This window comes from Pristiophorus japonicus, chromosome 2, assembly GCF_044704955.1.
Source record: "Pristiophorus japonicus isolate sPriJap1 chromosome 2, sPriJap1.hap1, whole genome shotgun sequence".
Taxonomy (NCBI): domain Eukaryota; kingdom Metazoa; phylum Chordata; class Chondrichthyes; family Pristiophoridae; genus Pristiophorus; species Pristiophorus japonicus.
The window spans coordinates 370,377,452-370,399,816 of record NC_091978.1 but is presented as its reverse complement, the minus strand read 5'-3'; the positions used below and the strand labels follow the sequence as shown (position 1 = coordinate 370,399,816).

The following is a 22,365-nucleotide window of genomic DNA, read 5'->3' as shown; positions in this document are numbered from 1 at the left end:
CAAATTGGAATGTGTCGGATTGGAATGTGTCGGATTGGAATGTATCAGATTAGAATGTGTCGGATTGGAATGTGTCAGATTGGAATGTATCGAATTGGAATTTGTCGGATGGAATGTATCGGATTGGAAAGTGTCGGATTGGAATGTATCAGATTGGAAAGTGTCGGTTTGGAATGTATCAGATTGGAATGTGTCGGAATGGAATGTATCAGAGTGGAATGTATCAGAATGGAACGTGACGGATTGGAATGTATCAGAGTGGAATGTATCGGATTGGAAAGTATCAGAGTGGAATGTATCGGATTGGAATGCATCGGATTGGAATGTGTCAGATTGGAATGTATCAGACAGGAATGTATCAGAATGGAATGTGTCGGATTGGAATGTATCAGAGTAGAATGTATCGCATTGGAATTCATCGGATTGGAATGTGTCGGATTGGAATGTATCAGATCGGAAAGTGTCGGTTAGGAATGTATCAGATTGGAATGTATCAGATTGGAATGTGTCGGATTGGAATGTATCAGATTGGAATGTATCAGATTGGAATGTGTCGGATTGGAATGTATCAGAGTGGAATGTATCGGATTGGAATGTATCAGATTGGAATGTGTCGGATTGAAATGTATCAGATTGGAATGTGTCGGAATGGAATGTATCGGACTGGAATGTGTCAGATTGGAATGTATCAGTTTGGAATGTATCAGATTGGAATGTGTCGGATTGGAATGTATCGGATTGGAATGTATCAGTTTGGAATGTATTGGTTTGGAATGTATCGGACTGGAATGTTTCGGATTGGAATGTGTCGGATTGGAATGTGTCGGATTGGAATGTATCGGATTGCATTGTATCAGATTGGAATGTGTCGGATTGGAATGTATCAGATTGGAATGTATCGGATTGGAATGTGTCGGCTTGGAATGTATCAGATTGGAATGTGTCGGATTTGAACGTGTCGGATTGGAATGTATCACATTGGAATTTGTTGGATTGGAATGTGTCAGATTGAATGTATCAGATTGCAATGTGTCGGATTGGAATGTATCAGATTGGAATGTGTCGGTTTCGAATGTGTCGGATTGGAATGTAACGGAGTGGAATGTGTCGGATTGGAATGTATCAGATTGGAATGTGTCAGATTGGAATGTGTTGGATTGGAATGTGTCAGATTGGAATGTATCAGATTGGAATGTGTCGGATTGGAATGTATCGGATTGGAATGTGTCGGATTGGAATGTGTCAGATTGGAATGTGTCAGATTGGAATGTGTCGGATTGGAATGTGTCAGTTTGGAATGTATCAGATTGGAAAGTGTCGGTTTGGAATGTATCGGATTGGAATGTGCCGGATTGGAATGTGTCAGATTGGAATGTATCGGATTGGAATGTATCAGATTGGAATGTATCGGATCGGAATGTATCAGTTTAGAATGAATCGGATTAGAATGTATCGGATTGGAATGTATCAGATTGGAATGTGTCGGATTGGAATGTTTCAGATTAGAATGTGTCGGATTGGAATGTGTTGGATTGGAATGTATCAGATTGGAATGTGTCGGATTGGAATGTATCAAATTGGAATGTGTCAGTTTGGAATGTGTCAGATTGGAATGTATCAGATTGGAATATGTCAGATTGGAATGTGTCCAATTGGAATGTGTCAGATTGGAATGTATCAGATTGGAATGTGTCGGTTTGGAATGTGACAGATTGGAATGTATCAGATTGGAATGTGTCGGATTGGAATGTATCAAATTGGAATGTATCGGATTGGAATGTATCAGATTGGAATGTGTCGGTTTGGAATGTATCAGATTGGAATGTATCAGATTGGAAAGTGTCGGTTTGGAATGTATCAGATTGGAATATGTCAGATTGGAATGTGTCCAATTAGAATGTATCAGATTGGAATGTGTCGGTTTGGAATGTGTCAGATTGGAATGTATCAGATTGGAATGTATCAGATTGGAATGTGTCGGATTGGAATGTGTCAGATTGGAATGGGTTGATTTGGAATGTGTCGGATTGGAAAGTATCGGATTGGAAAGTATCAGTTTAGAATGTATCGGATTAGAATGTATCGGATTGGAATGTATCAGATTAGAATGTGTCGGATTGGAATGTATCAGATTGGAATGTGTCGGATTGGAATGTGTTGGATTGGAATGTATCAGATTGGAATGTGTCAGATTGGAATGTGTCGGATTGGAATGTATCGGATTGGAATGTATCAGTTTGGAATGTATTGGTTTGGAATGTATCGGACTGGAATGTTTCGGATTGGAATGTGTCGGATTGGAATGTGTCGGATTGGAATGTATCGGATTGCATTGTATCAGATTGGAATGTGTCGGATTGGAATGTATCAGATTGGAATGTATCGGATTGGAATGTGTCGGCTTGGAATGTATCAGATTGGAATGTATCAGATTGGAATGTGTCGGATTGGAATGTATCAGATTGGAATTTGTTGGATTGGAATGTGTCAGATTGAATGTATTAGATTGGAATGTGTCGGATTTGAACGTGTCGGATTGGAATGTATCACATTGGAATTTGTTGGATTGGAATGTGTCAGATTGAATGTATCAGATTGCAATGTGTCGGATTGGAATGTATCAGATTGGAATGTGTCGGTTTGGAATGTGTCGGATTGGAATGTATCGGATTGGAATGTGTCGGATTGGAATGTGTCAGATTGGAATGTGTCGGATTGGAATGTGTCAGTTTGGAATGTATCAGATTGGAAAGTGTCGGTTTGGAATGTATCGGATTGGAATGTGCCGGATTGGAATGTGTCAGATTGGAATGTATCGGATTGGAATGTATCAGATTGGAATGTATCGGATCGGAATGTATCAGTTTAGAATGTATCGGATTAGAATGTATCGGATTGGAATGTATCAGATTGGAATGTGTCGGATTGGAATGTTTCAGATTAGAATGTGTCAGATTGGAATGTGTTGGATTGGAATGTATCAGATTGGAATGTGTCGGATTGGAATGTATCAAATTGGAATGTGTCAGTTTGGAATATGTCAGATTGGAATGTGTCCAATTGGAATGTGTCAGATTGGAATGTATCAGATTGGAATGTGTCGGTTTGGAATGTGACAGATTGGAATGTATCAGATTGGAATGTGTCGGATTGGAATGTATCAAATTGGAATGTATCGGATTGGAATGTATCAGATTGGAATGTGTCGGTTTGGAATGCATCAGATTGGAATGTATCAGATTGGAAAGTGTCGGTTTGGAATGTATCAGATTGGAATATGTCAGATTGGAATGTGTCAGATTGGAATGTATCAGATTGGAATGTATCAGATTGGAATGTGTCGGATTGGAATGTGTCAGATTGGAATGGGTTGATTTGGAATGTGTCGGATTGGAAAGTATCGGATTGGAAAGTATCAGTTTAGAATGTATCGGATTAGAATGTATCGGATTGGAATGTATCAGATTAGAATGTGTCGGATTGGAATGTATCAGATTGGAATGTGTCGGATTGGAATGTGTTGGATTGGAATGTATCAGATTGGAATGTGTCAGATTGGAATGTGTCGGTTTGGAATGTGTTGGATTGGAATGTATCAGATTGGAATGTGTCAGATTGGAATGTATCAGATTGGAATGTGTCAGATTGGAATGTATCAGATTGGAATGTGTCAGATTGGAATGTATCGGATTGGAATGTATCAGATTGGAATGTGTCGGATTGGAATGTGTCAGATTGGAATGGGTTGATTTGGAATGTGTCGGATTGGAAAGTATCGGATTGGAAAGTATCAGTTTATAATGTATCGGATTAGAATGTATCGGATTGGAATGTATCAGATTGGAATGTGTCGGATTGGAATGTATCAGATTGGAATGTGTCGGATTGGAATGTGTTGGATTGGAATGTATCAGATTGGAATGTGTCAGATTGGAATGTATCAAATTGGAATGTGTCGGTTTGGAATGTATCAGATTGGAATGTATCAGATTGGAATATGTCAGATTGGAATTTGTCCAATTGGAATGTATTAGATTAGAATGTGTCGGTTTGGAATGTGTTAGATTTGAGTGTATCAGATTGGAATGTGTCGGATTGGAATGTATCAAATTGGAATGTATCGGATTGGAATGTATCAGATTGGAATGTGTCGGTTTGGAATGTATCAGATTGGAATGTGTCGGTTTGGAATGTGTCAGATTGGAATGTATCAGATTGGAATGTGTCGGAATGGAATGTATCAGAATGGAATGTATCAGAATGGAACGTGACGGATTGGAATGTATCAGAGTGGAATGTATCGGATTGGAATGTATCAGAGTGGAATGTATCGGATTGGAATGCATCGGATTGGAATGTGTCAGATTGGAATGTATCAGACTGGAATGTATCAGAATGGAATGTGTCGGATTGGAATGTTTCAGAGTAGAAAGTGTCGGTTAGGAATGTATCAGATTGGAATGTATCAGATTGGAATGTGTCGGATTGGAATGTATCAGAGTGGAATGTATCAGATTGGAATGTATCAGATTGGAAAGTGTCAGTTTGGAATCTATCAGATTGGAATGTATGAGATTGTAATGTGTCGGATTGGAATGTATCAGATTGGAATGTATCAGATTGGAATGTGTTGGATTGGAATGTAGCAGAGTGGAATGAATCGGATTGGAATGTACAGGTTGGAATGTATCAGATTGGAATGTATCAGAGTGGAATGTATCGGATTGGAGTGCATCAAATTGGAATGCGTCGTATTGGAATCTATCAGATTGGAAAGTGTCGGTTTGGAAAGTATCAGATTGGAATGTATCAGATTGGAATGTGTCGGATTGGAATGTATCGAATTTGAATATGTCAGATTGGAATGTGTCAGATTGGAATGTAGCAGATTGGAATGTATCGGATTGGAATTTGTCGGATGGAATGTATCGGATTGGAATGTGTCGGATTGGAATGTATCAGATTGGAAAGTGTCAGATTGCAATGTATCAGAGTGGAATGTGTCGGAATGGAATGTATCAGAGTGGAATGTATCAGAATGGGATGTGACGGATTGGAATGTATCAGAGTGGAATGTATCGGATTGGAATGTATCAGAGTGGAATGTACCGGATTGGAATGCATCGGATTGGAATGTGTCAGATTGGAATGTATCAGACTGGAATGTATCAGAATGGAATGTGTCGGATTGGAATGTATCAGAGTGGAATGTATCGCATTGGAATGCATCGGTTAGGAATGTATCAGATTGGAATGTATCAAATTGTAATGTGTCGGATTGGAATGTATCAGATTGGAATGTATCAGATTGGAATGTGTCGGATTGGAATGTATCAGAGTGGAATGTATCGGATTGGAATGTATCAGATTGGAAAGTGTCGGTTTGGATTGTATCAGATTGGAATGTATCAGATTGTAATGTGTTGCATTGGAATGTATCAGATTGGAATGTATCAGATTGGAATGTGTCAGATTGGAATGTATCAGAGTGGAATGTATCGGATTGGAATGCATTGGATTGGAATATGTCGGAATGGAATGTATCAGATTGGAAAGTGTCGGTTTGGAATGTAGCAGTATGGAATGTATCAGATTGGAATGTGTTGGATTGGAATGTATCAGAGTGGAATGTATCGAATTGGAATGCATCAGATTGGAATGCGTCGGATTGGAATCTATCAGATTGGAAAGTGTCGGTTTGGAATGTATCAGATTGGAATGTATCAGATTGGAATGTGTCGGATTGGAATGTATCGGATTTGAATATATCAGATTGGAATGTGTCAGATTGGAATATATCAGATTAGAATGTGTCGGATTGGAATGTTTCAGATTGGAATGTAACGGATTGGAATTTGCCGGATGGAATGTATCGGATTGGAATGTGTCAGATTGGAATGTGTCGGTTTGGAATGTGTCGGTTTGGAATGTGTCAGATTGTAATGTGTCGGATTGGAATGTGCCGGATTGGAATGTGTCAGATTGGAATGGGTCGGATTGGAATGTGTCAGATTGGAATGTGTCTAATTGGAATGTATCAGATTGGAATGTATCGGAATGGAATGTGTCATATTGGAATGTATCAGATTGGGAATGTATTGGATTGGAATGTGTCGGATTTTAATGTATCGGATTGGAATGTATCAGATTGGAATGTATCAGAGTGGAATGTATCGAATTGGAATGCATCAGATTGGAATGCGTCGTATTGGAATCTATCAGATTGGAAAGTGTCGGTTTGGAAAGTATCAGATTGGAATGTATCAGATTGGAATGTGTCGGATTGGAATGTATCGAATTTGAATATGTCAGATTGGAATGTGTCAGATTGGAATGTAGCAGATTGGAATGTATCGGATTGGAATTTGTCGGATGGAATGTATCGGATTGGAATGTGTCGGATTGGAATGTATCAGATTGGAAAGTGTCGGATTGCAATGTATCAGATTGGAAAGTGTCGGTTTGGAATGTATCAGATTGGATTGTGTCGGAATGGAATGTATCAGAGTGGAATGTATCAGAATGGGATGTGACGGATTGGAATGTATCAGAGTGGAATGTATCGGATTGGAATGTATCAGAGTGGAATGTACCGGATTGGAATGCATCGGATTGGAATGTGTCAGATTGGAATGTATCAGACTGGAATGTATCAGAATGGAATGTGTCGGATTGGAATGTATCAGAGTGGAATGTATCGCATTGGAATGCATCGGTTAGGAATGTATCAGATTGGAATGTATCAAATTGTAATGTGTCGGATTGGAATGTATCAGATTGGAATGTATCAGATTGGAATGTGTCGGATTGGAATGTATCAGAGTGGAATGTATCGGATTGGAATGTATCAGATTGGAAAGTGTCGGTTTGGATTGTATCAGATTGGAATGTATCAGATTGTAATGTGTTGCATTGGAATGTATCAGATTGGAATGTATCAGATTGGAATGTGTCAGATTGGAATGTATCAGAGTGGAATGTATCGGATTGGAATGCATTGGATTGGAATATGTCGGAATGGAATGTATCAGATTGGAAAGTGTCGGTTTGGAATGTAGCAGTATGGAATGTATCAGATTGGAATGTGTTGGATTGGAATGTATCAGAGTGGAATGTATCGAATTGGAATGCATCAGATTGGAATGCGTCGGATTGGAATCTATCAGATTGGAAAGTGTCGGTTTGGAATGTATCAGATTGGAATGTATCAGATTGGAATGTGTCGGATTGGAATGTATCGGATTTGAATATATCAGATTGGAATGTGTCAGATTGGAATATATCAGATTAGAATGTGTCGGATTGGAATGTTTCAGATTGGAATGTAACGGATTGGAATTTGCCGGATGGAATGTATCGGATTGGAATGTGTCAGATTGGAATGTGTCGGTTTGGAATGTGTCGGTTTGGAATGTGTCAGATTGTAATGTGTCGGATTGGAATGTGCCGGATTGGAATGTGTCAGATTGGAATGGGTCGGATTGGAATGTGTCAGATTGGAATGTGTCTAATTGGAATGTATCAGATTGGAATGTATCGGAATGGAATGTGTCATATTGGAATGTATCAGATTGGGAATGTATTGGATTGGAATGTGTCGGATTTTAATGTATCGGATTGGAATGTATCAGATTGGAATGTATCAGAGTGGAATGTATCGAATTGGAATGCATCAGATTGGAATGCGTCGTATTGGAATCTATCAGATTGGAAAGTGTCGGTTTGGAAAGTATCAGATTGGAATGTATCAGATTGGAATGTGTCGGATTGGAATGTATCGAATTTGAATATGTCAGATTGGAATGTGTCAGATTGGAATGTAGCAGATTGGAATGTATCGGATTGGAATTTGTCGGATGGAATGTATCGGATTGGAATGTGTCGGATTGGAATGTATCAGATTGGAAAGTGTCGGATTGCAATGTATCAGATTGGAAAGTGTCGGTTTGGAATGTATCAGATTGGATTGTGTCGGAATGGAATGTATCAGAGTGGAATGTATCAGAATGGGATGTGACGGATTGGAATGTATCAGAGTGGAATGTATCGGATTGGAATGTATCAGAGTGGAATGTACCGGATTGGAATGCATCGGATTGGAATGTGTCAGATTGGAATGTATCAGACTGGAATGTATCAGAATGGAATGTGTCGGATTGGAATGTATCAGAGTGGAATGTATCGCATTGGAATGCATCGGTTAGGAATGTATCAGATTGGAATGTATCAAATTGTAATGTGTCGGATTGGAATGTATCAGATTGGAATGTATCAGATTGGAATGTGTCGGATTGGAATGTATCAGAGTGGAATGTATCGGATTGGAATGTATCAGATTGGAAAGTGTCGGTTTGGATTGTATCAGATTGGAATGTATCAGATTGTAATGTGTTGCATTGGAATGTATCAGATTGGAATGTATCAGATTGGAATGTGTCAGATTGGAATGTATCAGAGTGGAATGTATCGGATTGGAATGCATTGGATTGGAATATGTCGGAATGGAATGTATCAGATTGGAAAGTGTCGGTTTGGAATGTAGCAGTATGGAATGTATCAGATTGGAATGTGTTGGATTGGAATGTATCAGAGTGGAATGTATCGAATTGGAATGCATCAGATTGGAATGCGTCGGATTGGAATCTATCAGATTGGAAAGTGTCGGTTTGGAATGTATCAGATTGGAATGTATCAGATTGGAATGTGTCGGATTGGAATGTATCGGATTTGAATATATCAGATTGGAATGTGTCAGATTGGAATATATCAGATTAGAATGTGTCGGATTGGAATGTTTCAGATTGGAATGTAACGGATTGGAATTTGCCGGATGGAATGTATCGGATTGGAATGTGTCAGATTGGAATGTGTCGGTTTGGAATGTGTCGGTTTGGAATGTGTCAGATTGTAATGTGTCGGATTGGAATGTGCCGGATTGGAATGTGTCAGATTGGAATGGGTCGGATTGGAATGTGTCAGATTGGAATGTGTCTAATTGGAATGTATCAGATTGGAATGTATCGGAATGGAATGTGTCATATTGGAATGTATCAGATTGGGAATGTATTGGATTGGAATGTGTCGGATTTTAATGTATCGGATTGGAATGTATCAGATTGGAATGTATCAGAGTGGAATGTATCGGATTGGAGTGCATCAGATTGGAATGCGTCGTATTGGAATCTATCAGATTGGAAAGTGTCGGTTTGGAAAGTATCAGATTGGAATGTATCAGATTGGAATGTGTCGGATTGGAATGTATCGAATTTGAATATGTCAGATTGGAATGTGTCAGATTGGAATGTAGCAGATTGGAATGTATCGGATTGGAATTTGTCGGATGGAATGTATCGGATTGGAATGTGTCGGATTGGAATGTATCAGATTGGAAAGTGTCGGATTGCAATGTATCAGATTGGAAAGTGTCGGTTTGGAATGTATCAGATTGGATTGTGTCGGAATGGAATGTATCAGAGTGGAATGTATCAGAATGGGATGTGACGGATTGGAATGTATCAGAGTGGAATGTATCGGATTGGAATGTATCAGAGTGGAATGTACCGGATTGGAATGCATCGGATTGGAATGTGTCAGATTGGAATGTATCAGACTGGAATGTATCAGAATGGAATGTGTCGGATTGGAATGTATCAGAGTGGAATGTATCGCATTGGAATGCATCGGTTAGGAATGTATCAGATTGGAATGTATCAAATTGTAATGTGTCGGATTGGAATGTATCAGATTGGAATGTATCAGATTGGAATGTGTCGGATTGGAATGTATCAGAGTGGAATGTATCGGATTGGAATGTATCAGATTGGAAAGTGTCGGTTTGGATTGTATCAGATTGGAATGTATCAGATTGTAATGTGTTGCATTGGAATGTATCAGATTGGAATGTATCAGATTGGAATGTGTCAGATCGGAATGTATCAGAGTGGAATGTATCGGATTGGAATGCATTGGATTGGAATATGTCGGAATGGAATGTATCAGATTGGAAAGTGTCGGTTTGGAATGTAGCAGTATGGAATGTATCAGATTGGAATGTGTTGGATTGGAATGTATCAGAGTGGAATGTATCGAATTGGAATGCATCAGATTGGAATGCGTCGGATTGGAATCTATCAGATTGGAAAGTGTCGGTTTGGAATGTATCAGATTGGAATGTATCAGATTGGAATGTGTCGGATTGGAATGTATCGGATTTGAATATATCAGATTGGAATGTGTCAGATTGGAATATATCAGATTAGAATGTGTCGGATTGGAATGTTTCAGATTGGAATGTAACGGATTGGAATTTGCCGGATGGAATGTATCGGATTGGAATGTGTCAGATTGGAATGTGTCGGTTTGGAATGTGTCGGTTTGGAATGTGTCAGATTGTAATGTGTCGGATTGGAATGTGCCGGATTGGAATGTGTCAGATTGGAATGGGATGGATTGGAATGTGTCAGATTGGAATGTGTCTAATTGGAATGTATCAGATTGGAATGTATCGGAATGGAATGTGTCATATTGGAATGTATCGGATTGGGAATGTATTGGATTGGAATGTGTCGGATTTTAATGTATCGGATTGGAATGTATCAGATTGGAATGTATCAGAGTGGAATGTATCGGATTGGAGTGCATCAGATTGGAATGCGTCGTATTGGAATCTATCAGATTGGAAAGTGTCGGTTTGGAAAGTATCAGATTGGAATGTATCAGATTGGAATGTGTCGGATTGGAATGTATCGAATTTGAATATGTCAGATTGGAATGTGTCAGATTGGAATGTAGCAGATTGGAATGTATCGGATTGGAATTTGTCGGATGGAATGTATCGGATTGGAATGTGTCGGATTGGAATGTATCAGATTGGAAAGTGTCGGATTGCAATGTATCAGATTGGAAAGTGTCGGTTTGGAATGTATCAGATTGGATTGTGTCGGAATGGAATGTATCAGAGTGGAATGTATCAGAATGGGATGTGACGGATTGGAATGTATCAGAGTGGAATGTATCGGATTGGAATGTATCAGAGTGGAATGTACCGGATTGGAATGCATCGGATTGGAATGTGTCAGATTGGAATGTATCAGACTGGAATGTATCAGAATGGAATGTGTCGGATTGGAATGTATCAGAGTGGAATGTATCGCATTGGAATGCATCGGTTAGGAATGTATCAGATTGGAATGTATCAAATTGTAATGTGTCGGATTGGAATGTATCAGATTGGAATGTATCAGATTGGAATGTGTCGGATTGGAATGTATCAGAGTGGAATGTATCGGATTGGAATGTATCAGATTGGAAAGTGTCGGTTTGGATTGTATCAGATTGGAATGTATCAGATTGTAATGTGTTGCATTGGAATGTATCAGATTGGAATGTATCAGATTGGAATGTGTCAGATTGGAATGTATCAGAGTGGAATGTATCGGATTGGAATGCATTGGATTGGAATATGTCGGAATGGAATGTATCAGATTGGAAAGTGTCGGTTTGGAATGTAGCAGTATGGAATGTATCAGATTGGAATGTGTCGGATTGGAATGTATCAGAGTGGAATGTATCGAATTGGAATGCATCAGATTGGAATGCGTCGGATTGGAATCTATCAGATTGGAAAGTGTCGGTTTGGAATGTATCAGATTGGAATGTATCAGATTGGAATGTGTCGGATTGGAATGTATCGGATTTGAATATATCATATTGGAATGTGTCAGATTGGAATATATCAGATTAGAATGTGTCGGATTGGAATGTTTCAGATTGGAATGTAACGGATTGGAATTTGCCGGATGGAATGTATCGGATTGGAATGTGTCAGATTGGAATGTGTCGGTTTGGAATGTGTCGGTTTGGAATGTGTCAGATTGTAATGTGTCGGATTGGAATGTGCCGGATTGGAATGTATCAGATTGGAATATGTCATTTTGGAATGTGCCGGATTGGAAAGTGTCAGATTGGAATGTGCCGGATTGGAATGTGCCGGATTGGAATGTATCAGATTGAAATGTGTCAGATTGGAATGTATCAGATTAGAATGTATCAGATTGGAATGTTTCGGATTGGAATGTATCAGATTGGAATGTGTCGGATTGAAATGTGTCGGATTGGAATGTATCAGATTGGAATGTGTTGGATTGGAATATATCAGATTGGAATGTGTCGGATTGGAATGTATCAAAATGTATCGGATTGTAATGTATCGGATTGGAATGTGTCAGATTGGAATGTGTCACATTGAAATGCATCAGAATGGAATGTGACAGAATGTATCGGATTGAAATGTGTCGGATTGGAATGTGTCGGATAGGAATGTATCAGATTCGAATGTGTCGGATTGCAATGTGTCAGATTGGAATATGTCAGATTGGAATGTATCGGATTGGTATGTATTAGTTTGGAATGTATCAGATTGGAATGTGTCAGATTGGAATGTATCAGATTGGAATGTGTCGCAATGGAATATATCGGATTGGAATGAATCGGATTGGAATTTGTCGGATTGGAATGTGTCAGATTGGAATGGGTCGGATTGGAATGTGTCAGATTGGAATGTGTCTAATTGGAATGTATCAGATTGGAATGTATCGGAATGGAATGTGTCATATTGGAATGTATCGGATTGGGAATGTATTGGATTGGAATGTGTCGGATTTGAATGTATCGGATTGGAATGTAAAAGATTGGAATGTGTCGGATTGGAATGTATTGGATTGGAATGTGTCGGATTTGAATGTATCGGATTGGAATGTATCAGTTTGGGAAATTATCGGATTGGAATGTGTCGGACTGGAACGTGTCGGTTTGGAATGTGTTGGATTGGAATGTGTCAGATTGGAATATGTCAGATTGGAATGTGTCGGACTGGAATGTGTCAGATTAGAATTTATAAGATTAGAATGTATCAGATTGGGATGTATCAGGTTGAGGTGTATCGGATTGGAATGTATCGGATTGGAATGTATCAGATTGGCATGTATCAGATTGGGATGTGCCAGATTGGGATGTGTCAGATTGGGATGTGTCAGTTTACAATGTGTCAAATTTGGACGTGTCAGTTTGCGATGTGTCAGATTGGGATGTGTCAGTTTATGATGTGTCAATTGTGATGTGTCAGATTGCGATGTGGCAGATTTACAGTGTTGGCATCCTCTGGTGCAGTCTCAGATGCATCAGGTCGGCGCTGTTTGAAAATAGTAGCAGTAAGAATGTTCACAATTCATATCTACAGTAATCTAGATTTTAATACTGCCATTGGTGAATGACGAAGGTGAAATTATACAGGGCCTTCATTTACTGCAATGCACGATGTCCCAGAGTAGTTTACAATCAGTAGATTGTTTGTGAAGTGCAATTTCTGTAGGCACACACAGGGGCCCCATTGCGCACAGCAGGATCACACAGGCAGTACATGAATGTATGGCTGGCTAATCTGCTTTTGTTTTGTTAGTGTTAGTAGCGTGGGGAAAATGTTGACCAGGACATTGGGAAAACTCACTGCCTCTCTTTAAATAGTGCCACAAGATCTTTTACATCCACCTGATGAGGGAGATAAGTCACCTCCCATTGCATTTCCCATGGTACAGGATAGGCACAGGATAGAAAATGTCTGATGGGAGGTAAGTATGATGTTTAAAAGACATGAGTGCTATAGGCAAGGCTTTTAATATATAAATATCGATCTGTATCAGAAGCCCTGCTCTGAGGCGATTTCAATCTCAATGTGAGCAATAACTGACCACAAAGCCCATCTCATACAGCTTTTCTTTCTAGAATAATCCATCATTTATCATTTCAAGGATTTCACAGCCCTCGATTTAAACAAGGTCATTTTGCAGTGGTACCAACAGGGACTCATTGTTACTTCTTTTTTCAAAGCAATCTATATGAGGATGTAACATGGAATATAGTTTCTTGCTCATAATCAGGGCTTACATTCCAGTACAGTACTGAGGGAGCGCTGCACTGTTGGAGAGGCAGTACTGAGGGAGCGCTGCAGTGTCGGAGGGGCAGTACTGAGGGAGCGCTGCACTGTCGGAGGGGCAGTACTGAGGAGCGCTGCAGTGTCGGAGGGGCAGTACTGAGGGAGCGCTGCACTGTCAGAGGGGCAGTACTGAGGAGCGCTGCAGTGTCGGAGGGGCAGTACTGAGGGAGTGCTGCACTGTCGGAGGGGCAGTACTGAGGGAGCGCCGCACTGTCTGAGGAACTGTACTGAGGGAGCGCCGCACTGTCGGAGAGGCAGTACTGAGGGAGCGATGTACTGTCGGAGGGGCAGCACTGAGGGAGCGCCACATTGTCGGAGTGGCAGTACTGAGGGAGTGCTGCACTGTCAAAGGTCTTGTCTTTCAGATGAGACGTTAAACCGAGGTCCCTTCTGCCCTCTCAGGTAGACATAAAAGATTCCATGGCACTATTTTGAAGAAGGGCAGGAAGATCTCCCCAGTGTTCTGGGGCCAATATTTATCCCTCAATCAACTTAACAAAAACAGATTGTCTAGTTATTATCACATTGCTGTGTGTGAGAGCTTGCTGTGAGCAAATTGGGTGATGTATTTCTCACATTACAACAGTGACTACACTTCAAAAAGTACTTCATTGGCTGTAAAGCGCTTTGGGAAAATACATGCAGAGATCAACCAAAACTCGGCAGCCCGTGTCCTAACTCGCACCAAGTCCCGCTCACCCATCACCCCCTGTGCTCGCTGCCCCGTGTCCTAACTCGCACCGAGTCTCACTCACCCATCACCCCCTGTGCTCGCTGCCCCGTGTCCTAACTCGCACCGAGTCCCGCTCACCCATCACCCCCTGTGCTCACTGCCCCGTGTTCTAACTCGCACCGAGTCCCGCTCACCCATCACCCCCTGTGCTCGCTGACCCGTGTCCTAACTCACACCGAGTCCCGCTCACCCATCACCCCTGTGCTCACTGCCCCGTGTCCTAACTCGCACCCAGTCCCGCTCACCCATCACCCCCTGTGCTCACTGCCCCGTGTCCTAACTCACACCAAGTCCCACTCACCCATCACCCCCTGTGCTCGCTGCCCCGTATCCTAACTCACACCAAGTCCCGCTCACCCATCACCCCCTGTGCTCGCTGCCCCGTATCCTAACTCACACCAAGTCCCACTCACCCATCACCCCCTGTGCTCGCTGATCTACATTAGCCCCTGTTTAAGCAACACCTCGATGTTAAAATTCTCATCCTTGTGTTCAAACCCCTCCATGGCCTCGCCCCTCCCTATCTCTGTAACCTCCTCCAGCCCCTACAACCCTCCAATTCTGGCCCTTGAGCATCCCCGATTTGCATCGCTCCACTATCGGTGGCCATGGCTTCCCCCGCCTGGGTCCCAAGCTCTGGAACTCCCTCCCTAAACCTCTCCACCTCTCTCTCCTCCTGAGATGCTGCTTAAAACCTACCTCTGTGATCAAGCTTTTGGCCACCTGTCCTAATATCTCCTCCTGTAGCTTAGTGTCAAATTATGTTTGACAGCGCTCCTGTGAACTGCCTTTCGCCTTCTCCCGTCTTTCCTCATCTAACTCTATCAGCATAACCCTCTATTCCTTTCTCCCTCATGTGTTTATCTCCCTTCCCCTTAAATGCATCGATAATATTCACCTCAACCACTCCCTGTGGCAGCGAGTTCCACATTCTCACCACTCTCTGGGTAAAGAGGTTTCTCCTGAATTCCCCATTGGATTTATTAGTGACTGTCTTATATTGATGGCCCCCAGTTCTGATCTCTCCCACAAGGGGAAACATCTTCTCTACCTCTCCCCATAATTTTAAAGTCCCCAATAAAATCATCACCCTGCACCCTTTTCTTTTCTAGAGCAAAGAGCCCCAGCCTGTTCAGCCTTCCCTGATAGTTATAACCTCTCAGTTCTGGTAAATCTTTTTTGCTACCTTCTCCATCACCTGTGTGTCCTTTGTTTTAATATGGAGACCTGAACAGGGCCCAGTATTCTAGCCGCTATCCAGACTGACGGGTCGAGTGGGTTACTTTGGGCTGTGAATTATTCCCTTTCTCTCTCCCATCCTCTCTAGTTACTTAGTACTAACTTCATAAGTGCTTTCATCTGTGTTACAAATTAACTTTGTAACCACAAGTCACTGGAGAAATATCACCAACGGTGCCTCCACAAGATCCTACAAATCCCCTGGGAGGACAGCCGCACCAATGTTAGTGTCCTCGACCAGCCCAACATCCCCAGCATTGAAGCACTGACCACACTCGATCAGCTCCGCTGGGCAGGGCCACATTGTCCGCATGCCCCGACACGAGGTTCCCAAAGCAAGCGCTCTACTTGGAACTCCTTCACGGCAACCGAGCCAAAGGTGGGCAGAGGAAACATTACAGGGACACCCTCAAAGCCTCCCTGATAAAGTGCAACATCCCCACCGACACCTGGGAGTCCCTGGCCAAAGACCGCCCTAAGTGGAGGAAGTGCATCCGGGAGGGCGCTGAGCACCTCGAGTCTCGTCGCCGAGAGCGTGCAGAAACCAAGCGCAGGCAGCGGAAGGAGCGTGCGGCAAACCTGTCCCACCCACCCTTACCCTCAACCACTGTCTGTCCCACCTGTGACAGGGACTGTGGTTCTCGTATTGGACTGTTCAGTAAGTAAGTGAGAACTCGCTTTTAGAGTGGAAGCAAGTCTTCCTCGATTCCGAAGGACTGCCTCTGATGATGGGTTTATTCTTGCTCCATCCAACCCTCACTAATTACTTATTACTACTCAGTGCTTTCATCAGTGTTTCTGCCTACGCTGTGGAACTTGAATCAGAAAGGGGATGTAACGGGAGCAAGCGTGGGGAATTACTGTCCACTCTCAGTAAGTGGAAGTGGAACTGTCACAGCTTGGATGATCGCGCTGACTACAATGAATTTATTTTCTTGTTATAAGAAGGGGATAGAGGAAAGGGGAAGTTACAATTGTTGAGCAGAGTTACTGTGCCGAACACACAGAACGGACAGGCTGCAAAACACCAGCTGGTCCGTCACACCTGCTCCCACCTCATGGTGGCTGGATCAGCATGACCAGACACTGCCCCTGTCCCTGCCCCACCCCACCCACCCCTCCTCAACACCCCCTCCCCAACCTCCCCTCCCCAACCTCCCCTCCCAAACCTCCTCCCCCGCCCGCCCTGCCCCACCCCACCCACCCCTCCCTAACACCCCCTCCCAAACCTCCCCTCCCCAAACTCCCCTCCCAAACCTCCTCCCCCGCCCTCCCTGCCCCACCCCACCCACCCCTCCCCAACACCCCCTCCCAAACCTCCCCTCCCAAACCTCCTCCCCCGCCCTCCCTGCCCCATCCCCCGCCACCTCCTCCTCCCCCATCCGCAGCCCAGTAATCTCCAGGAGATGTAAAGGACCAGAGAAAAGACCCAGGGCCAACAAGAGGGAAGCAATACTCTGGACAATCCCGCTCCGACCCCCTCGGGCGCTGGACACCAGTCCGGGAGATCACACGGACCCAGTGATCTTTATAAACATACTGACCTTCTCGCGGATGCGATCTTGGCCCTGGATAGCAACCGGTCCAGCACCCTCTTTTTTTTATTCATTTCTGGGATGTGAGCCATTGTTTTCGGTCCCTGCCACTGACTCCATTCCCTAGGCCACTGACTCCATCCCTTTCCCCGACTTTTGCCTGAGGCTGAACCAGACTGTTCGCAAACTTGGTGACATATTTGTGCTTTCGACCACATAAGGGCAGCACAAGTAAAACCGCCTATTTCCACCTTCGTAACATCGCCCGTCTCCACCCCCTGCCTCAACTCATCCGCTGCTGAAGCCCTCATCCATGCCTTTGTTACCTCTAGACTTGACTATTCCAACGCACTCCTGGCCAGCCTCCCACATTCTACCCTAAGTAAACTAGAAGTGATCCAAAACTCGGCTGTCCCGTGTCCTAACTCGCACCAAGTCCCGCTCACCCATCACCCCCTGTGCTCACTGCCCCGTGTCCTAACTCACACCGAGTCCCGCTCACCCATCACCCCCTGTGCTCACTGCCCCGTGTCCTAACTCACACCGAGTCCCGCTCACCCATCACCCCCTGTGCTCGCTGACCTACATTGGCTCCCAGTTAAGCAACATCTCGATTTCAAAATTCTCATCCTTGTTTTCCAATCCCTCCATGGCCCTCGCCCCTCCCTATCTCTGTAATCTCCTCCAGCCCCACAACCCCCCGAGATGTCTGCGCTCCTCTAATTCTGCCCACTTGAGCATCCCTGATTATAATCGCTCCACCATTGGTGGCCGTGCCTTCAGCTGTCTGGGCCTCAAGCTCTGGAACTCCCTCCCTAAACCTCTCTATCTCTCTACCTCGCTATCCTCCTTTAAGACGCTCCTTAAAACCTACCTCTTTGACCAAGCTTTTGGTCACCTGCGCTAATTTCTCCTTATGTGGCTTGGTGTTACATTTTTTTAATCTCATAACACTCCTGTGGAGCTCCTTGGGATGTTTCACTACGTTAAAGGCGCTATATAAATACACGTTGTTGTTCAGCGTCACTGCCAAGGCCAGTATTTATTGCCCATCCCTAGCTGCCCTTGAGAAGGAGGTGATGAGCGGCCTTCTTGTACCAGAAACCAGAAACATTAACTGGACCAGCCACATAAATACTGTGGCAACGAGAGCGGGTCAGAGGCTGGTTATTCTGTGGCCAGTGTCTCACCTCCTGACTCCCCAAAGCCTTTCCTCCATCTACAAGGCACAAGTGAGCATTGTTCAAGTTAGACCAAAGGCAGAGAGTCTGTGCCCACCACACCAGCCGGCAACACATTGAAGATTTTTGAAGACCAGGCCCTCAAAAGTGTCACCAAGCTCATGGTCTCCAGGGCTGTAGTGATACCCGCCCTCCTGTATGGCTCAGAGACATGGACCAGGTACAGTAGACACCTCAAGTCGCTGGAGAAATACCACCAGCGATGTCTCCGCAAGATCCTACAAATCCCCTGGGAGGACAGACACACCAACATTAGCGTCCTCGACCAGACCAACATCCCCAGCATTGAAGCACTGACCACACTCGACCAGCTCCGCTGGGCAGGCCATATTGTTCGCATGCCTGACACAAGACTCCCAAAGCAAGCGCTCTACTCGGAACTTCTTCAAGGCAAACAAGCCAAAGGTAGGCAGAGGAAACGTTACAAGGACACCCTCAAAGCCTCCCTGAAAAAGAGCAACATCGGCACCGACACCTGGGAGTCCCTGGCCAAAGACCGCCCTAAGTGGAGGAAATGCATCCGGGACGGCACTGAGCACCTTGAGTCTCATCGCCGAGAGCATGCAGAAACCAAGCGCAGGCAGCGGAAGGAGCGTCCGGCAAACCAGTCCCACCCACCCTTTCCCTCAACGACTATCTGTCCCACCTGTGACAGGGACTGTGGCTCTCGTATTGGACTGTTCAGCCACCTAAGAACTAATTCTAAGAGTGGAAGCAAGTCTTCCTCGATTCCGAGGGACTGACTATGATGATGATAATGCAGAGGTTCGTTGCTCCCTGGAAAAGAGCAACGAGATGTTTGTTGTCGACAGACTAGTCGCTATTTTCAATCAGTATTTTTGTGGGCAGTTTAGTTTAAGGGTGTTATGTATGCAACACTATGTAACCAGCATTCTATCGCTACCAGAGGGCATATCTGTTGGAGTCCCAAGGGATCCCAGGATCGCTTGGGAGCACTGTGTATAAGCAGGTCTCCCATGCTGTACCAACACTCTGGAGTTAGAATAAAGAGACTAAGGTCACACTTACTCAAGTCTACAGTATTCAATCACATTAGTTTATTCTGGACATAACAAAGGTGTTGCTGAACGAGTGTTCCAAGTTATTTGTTCCGGCCTCTCAGATTCGGAGTGCGAAAACCTGAACAATTTTTACTTGCAATTTCTTTTCCAATTTTTAATTCCTTGGTAAAAACAATATTGTGACTCCAAGTGAATTAATTTCTGTTCACCAACAACTACTTGCATTTATATAGTGCCTTTAACTTAGTAAAGCATCCCAAGATTCTTCACAGGAGCAATTATCAAACACCGAGCCACATACAGAGAAATTAGGGCAGGTGACCAAAAGCTTGGTAAAAGAGGTCGGTTTTAAGGAGCGTCTTGAAGGAGGACAGAGAGGTAGAGAGGCGGAGAGGTTTAGGGAGGGAGTTCCAGAGCTTGGGGCCCAGGCAACAGAAGGCACGGCCACCGATGGTGGAGCGATTATAATCAGGGATACTCAGGAGGGCAGAATTAGAGGAGCGCAGACATCTCGAGGGTTTGTGGGGCTGGAGGAGATTACAGAGATAGGGAGGGGCGAGGGCTATGGAGGGATTTGTAAAGGATGAGAATTTTGGAATCGAGGCGTTGTTTGACCGGGAGCCAATGAGTGTCAGCGAGCACAGGGGGTGATGGGTGAGCGGGACTAGGTGTGAGTTAGGACACGGGGCAGTGAGCACAGGGGGTGATGGGTGAGCGGGACTTGGTGCGTGTGGTATGAGCTTTGTCTATTCCTAGTTGACATTGTTGTGGTTAATTGTGGCCATTCGTTGTTTGACAGTGGAAACCGTTCGTCTCGGACTTTCAAACCAAAGAAGAACATTCCAGAAGGGTCCCACCAATACGAGCTGTTGAAGCATGCTGAGGCCACACTGGGCAGTGGCAATCTGCGCCTGGCTGTCATGTTGCCCGATGGCGAAGACCTGAACGAATGGGTTGCCGTCAATAGTAAGTGACGCAGAAAAGTTCTGTTCATATCATGACACTCGGGGGCTTGTTTTTCACCTCAGTCTTCTGATTCAATGAAATATATCAAAGGGAGTGTAAATGTGGCGATTCTTATGGGTGGGGATAGGGGTTGTCCAGCTACAAATGGTCAATTTGAGAATTGCTACAATGGATCACTGTGGGGTCAAACGGGTCATTTGGTGGTGCCCCTTCCCATAAAGTCCTGCACAGAATGAGAATGCAAAGGGCATGTGAGACAGAGTGCTTCAACCCAACCGCAAAACACATTGGTTGTGGGTTTGAGTGTGACGTTTTCCCCACAGACAGTATTCCGAAGAAGAGCAGGGGAGTTATCCCCGGTGTTCTGGGGCCAATATTTATCTCTCAATCAACATCACTAAAGCAGATTATCTGGTCATTATCACATTGCTGTGTATGGGAGCTTGCTGTGCGCAAATTAGCTGCCACGTTTCCCACATTACAACAGTGACTACACACCCAAACTACTTCATTGGCTGTAAAGCGCCTTTGAGACATCTGGTGGTCATAAAAGGCACTATATAAATGCAAGTCTTCCTCCCTCCCTTCCTTCCTCCCTCCCTCCCTCCCTTCCTTCCCTCATTCCTTCCTTCCTTCCTTCCCTCCTTCCTTTCTCTCTTTCTTTATCTATTTCTCCATCTCTTTCTCTCCCTCTTTCTCTCTCTCTCTCTCCTTTCTTACTCTCCCACTCTCTCTTTCGATCTTTACTTTACCCACTAGCCCTCTGGGGGTGGAATGGAAACATTTGGAGGGGTGGGGGAGAGGGACTGATTGGATCGCTCTGTCACAGAGCCGGCACAGGCACGATGGGCCCAATGGCCTCCTCCTGTGCCGTATGATTCTAGTTACTGAATGTGAAATGAGAAAAATGCTGGAAACACTCAGCGGGTCGGGCAGCAGTGGAGAGAGAAACAGAGTTAACGTTTCAGGTCAGTGACCCATTGTCAGATCTTTCAACATTGTTTTGCTGAAAGCATGATAGACTGATGAATATTAACGCAGTAAATTTGTAACTCATGTTGTCTTTTCTTCCAATGAACCCCTCTTTCCCCCACAGCTGTAGACTTCTTCAATCAGATCAACATGCTGTACGGAACAATAACGGACTTCTGCACTGAGGAGAGCTGCTCCGTCATGTCTGCTGGCCCAAAGTGCGTCTCAGGTTTAAACCTTTGTACTCCGATAATCATTATCCGCATTCTTGCTCAGCCTCTCATCATTTCTCAAGTTTAATTAAAAATAAAAAGACATGCATTAATATAGCGCCTTTCACGACCACTGGACATCCCAAAGCGCTTCATAGCCAATGAAGTGCGTTTGGACTGTAGTTACTGTTGCAATGTGGGAAACGCGGCAGCCAATTTGCGCACAGCAAGCTCCCACACACAGCAATGTGATAATGACCAGATAATCTGTTTTACCGATGTTGATTGAGGGATATATATTGGCCCCAGCACACCGGGGATAACTCCCCTGCTCTTCGTCGAAGTAATGACGTGGGATCTTTTACACCACCTGAGAGAGCAGACGGGGCCTTGGTTTAATGTACGGCTGAAAGACAGCACCTCTGACAGTGCAGCGTTCCCTCAGTACTGCCCCT

At 43.9% G+C, this 22,365-nt stretch overlaps 1 protein-coding gene across 2 annotated transcripts in view; it reads left to right on the top strand.

Annotated features, from left to right (window-relative positions):
• The window catches only part of LOC139235079 (MOB kinase activator 1B), a 63,535-nt gene that overhangs the window by 22,107 nt on the left and 19,063 nt on the right, over positions 1-22,365 (top strand). For both annotated transcript variants that reach the window (XM_070866219.1, XM_070866227.1), the window contains exons 2-3: positions 20,560-20,726; positions 21,823-21,916. In XM_070866219.1, coding sequence (XP_070722320.1) covers positions 20,560-20,726; positions 21,823-21,916 — 261 coding nt within the window. The remainder of the gene's footprint in view (positions 1-20,559; positions 20,727-21,822; positions 21,917-22,365) is intronic.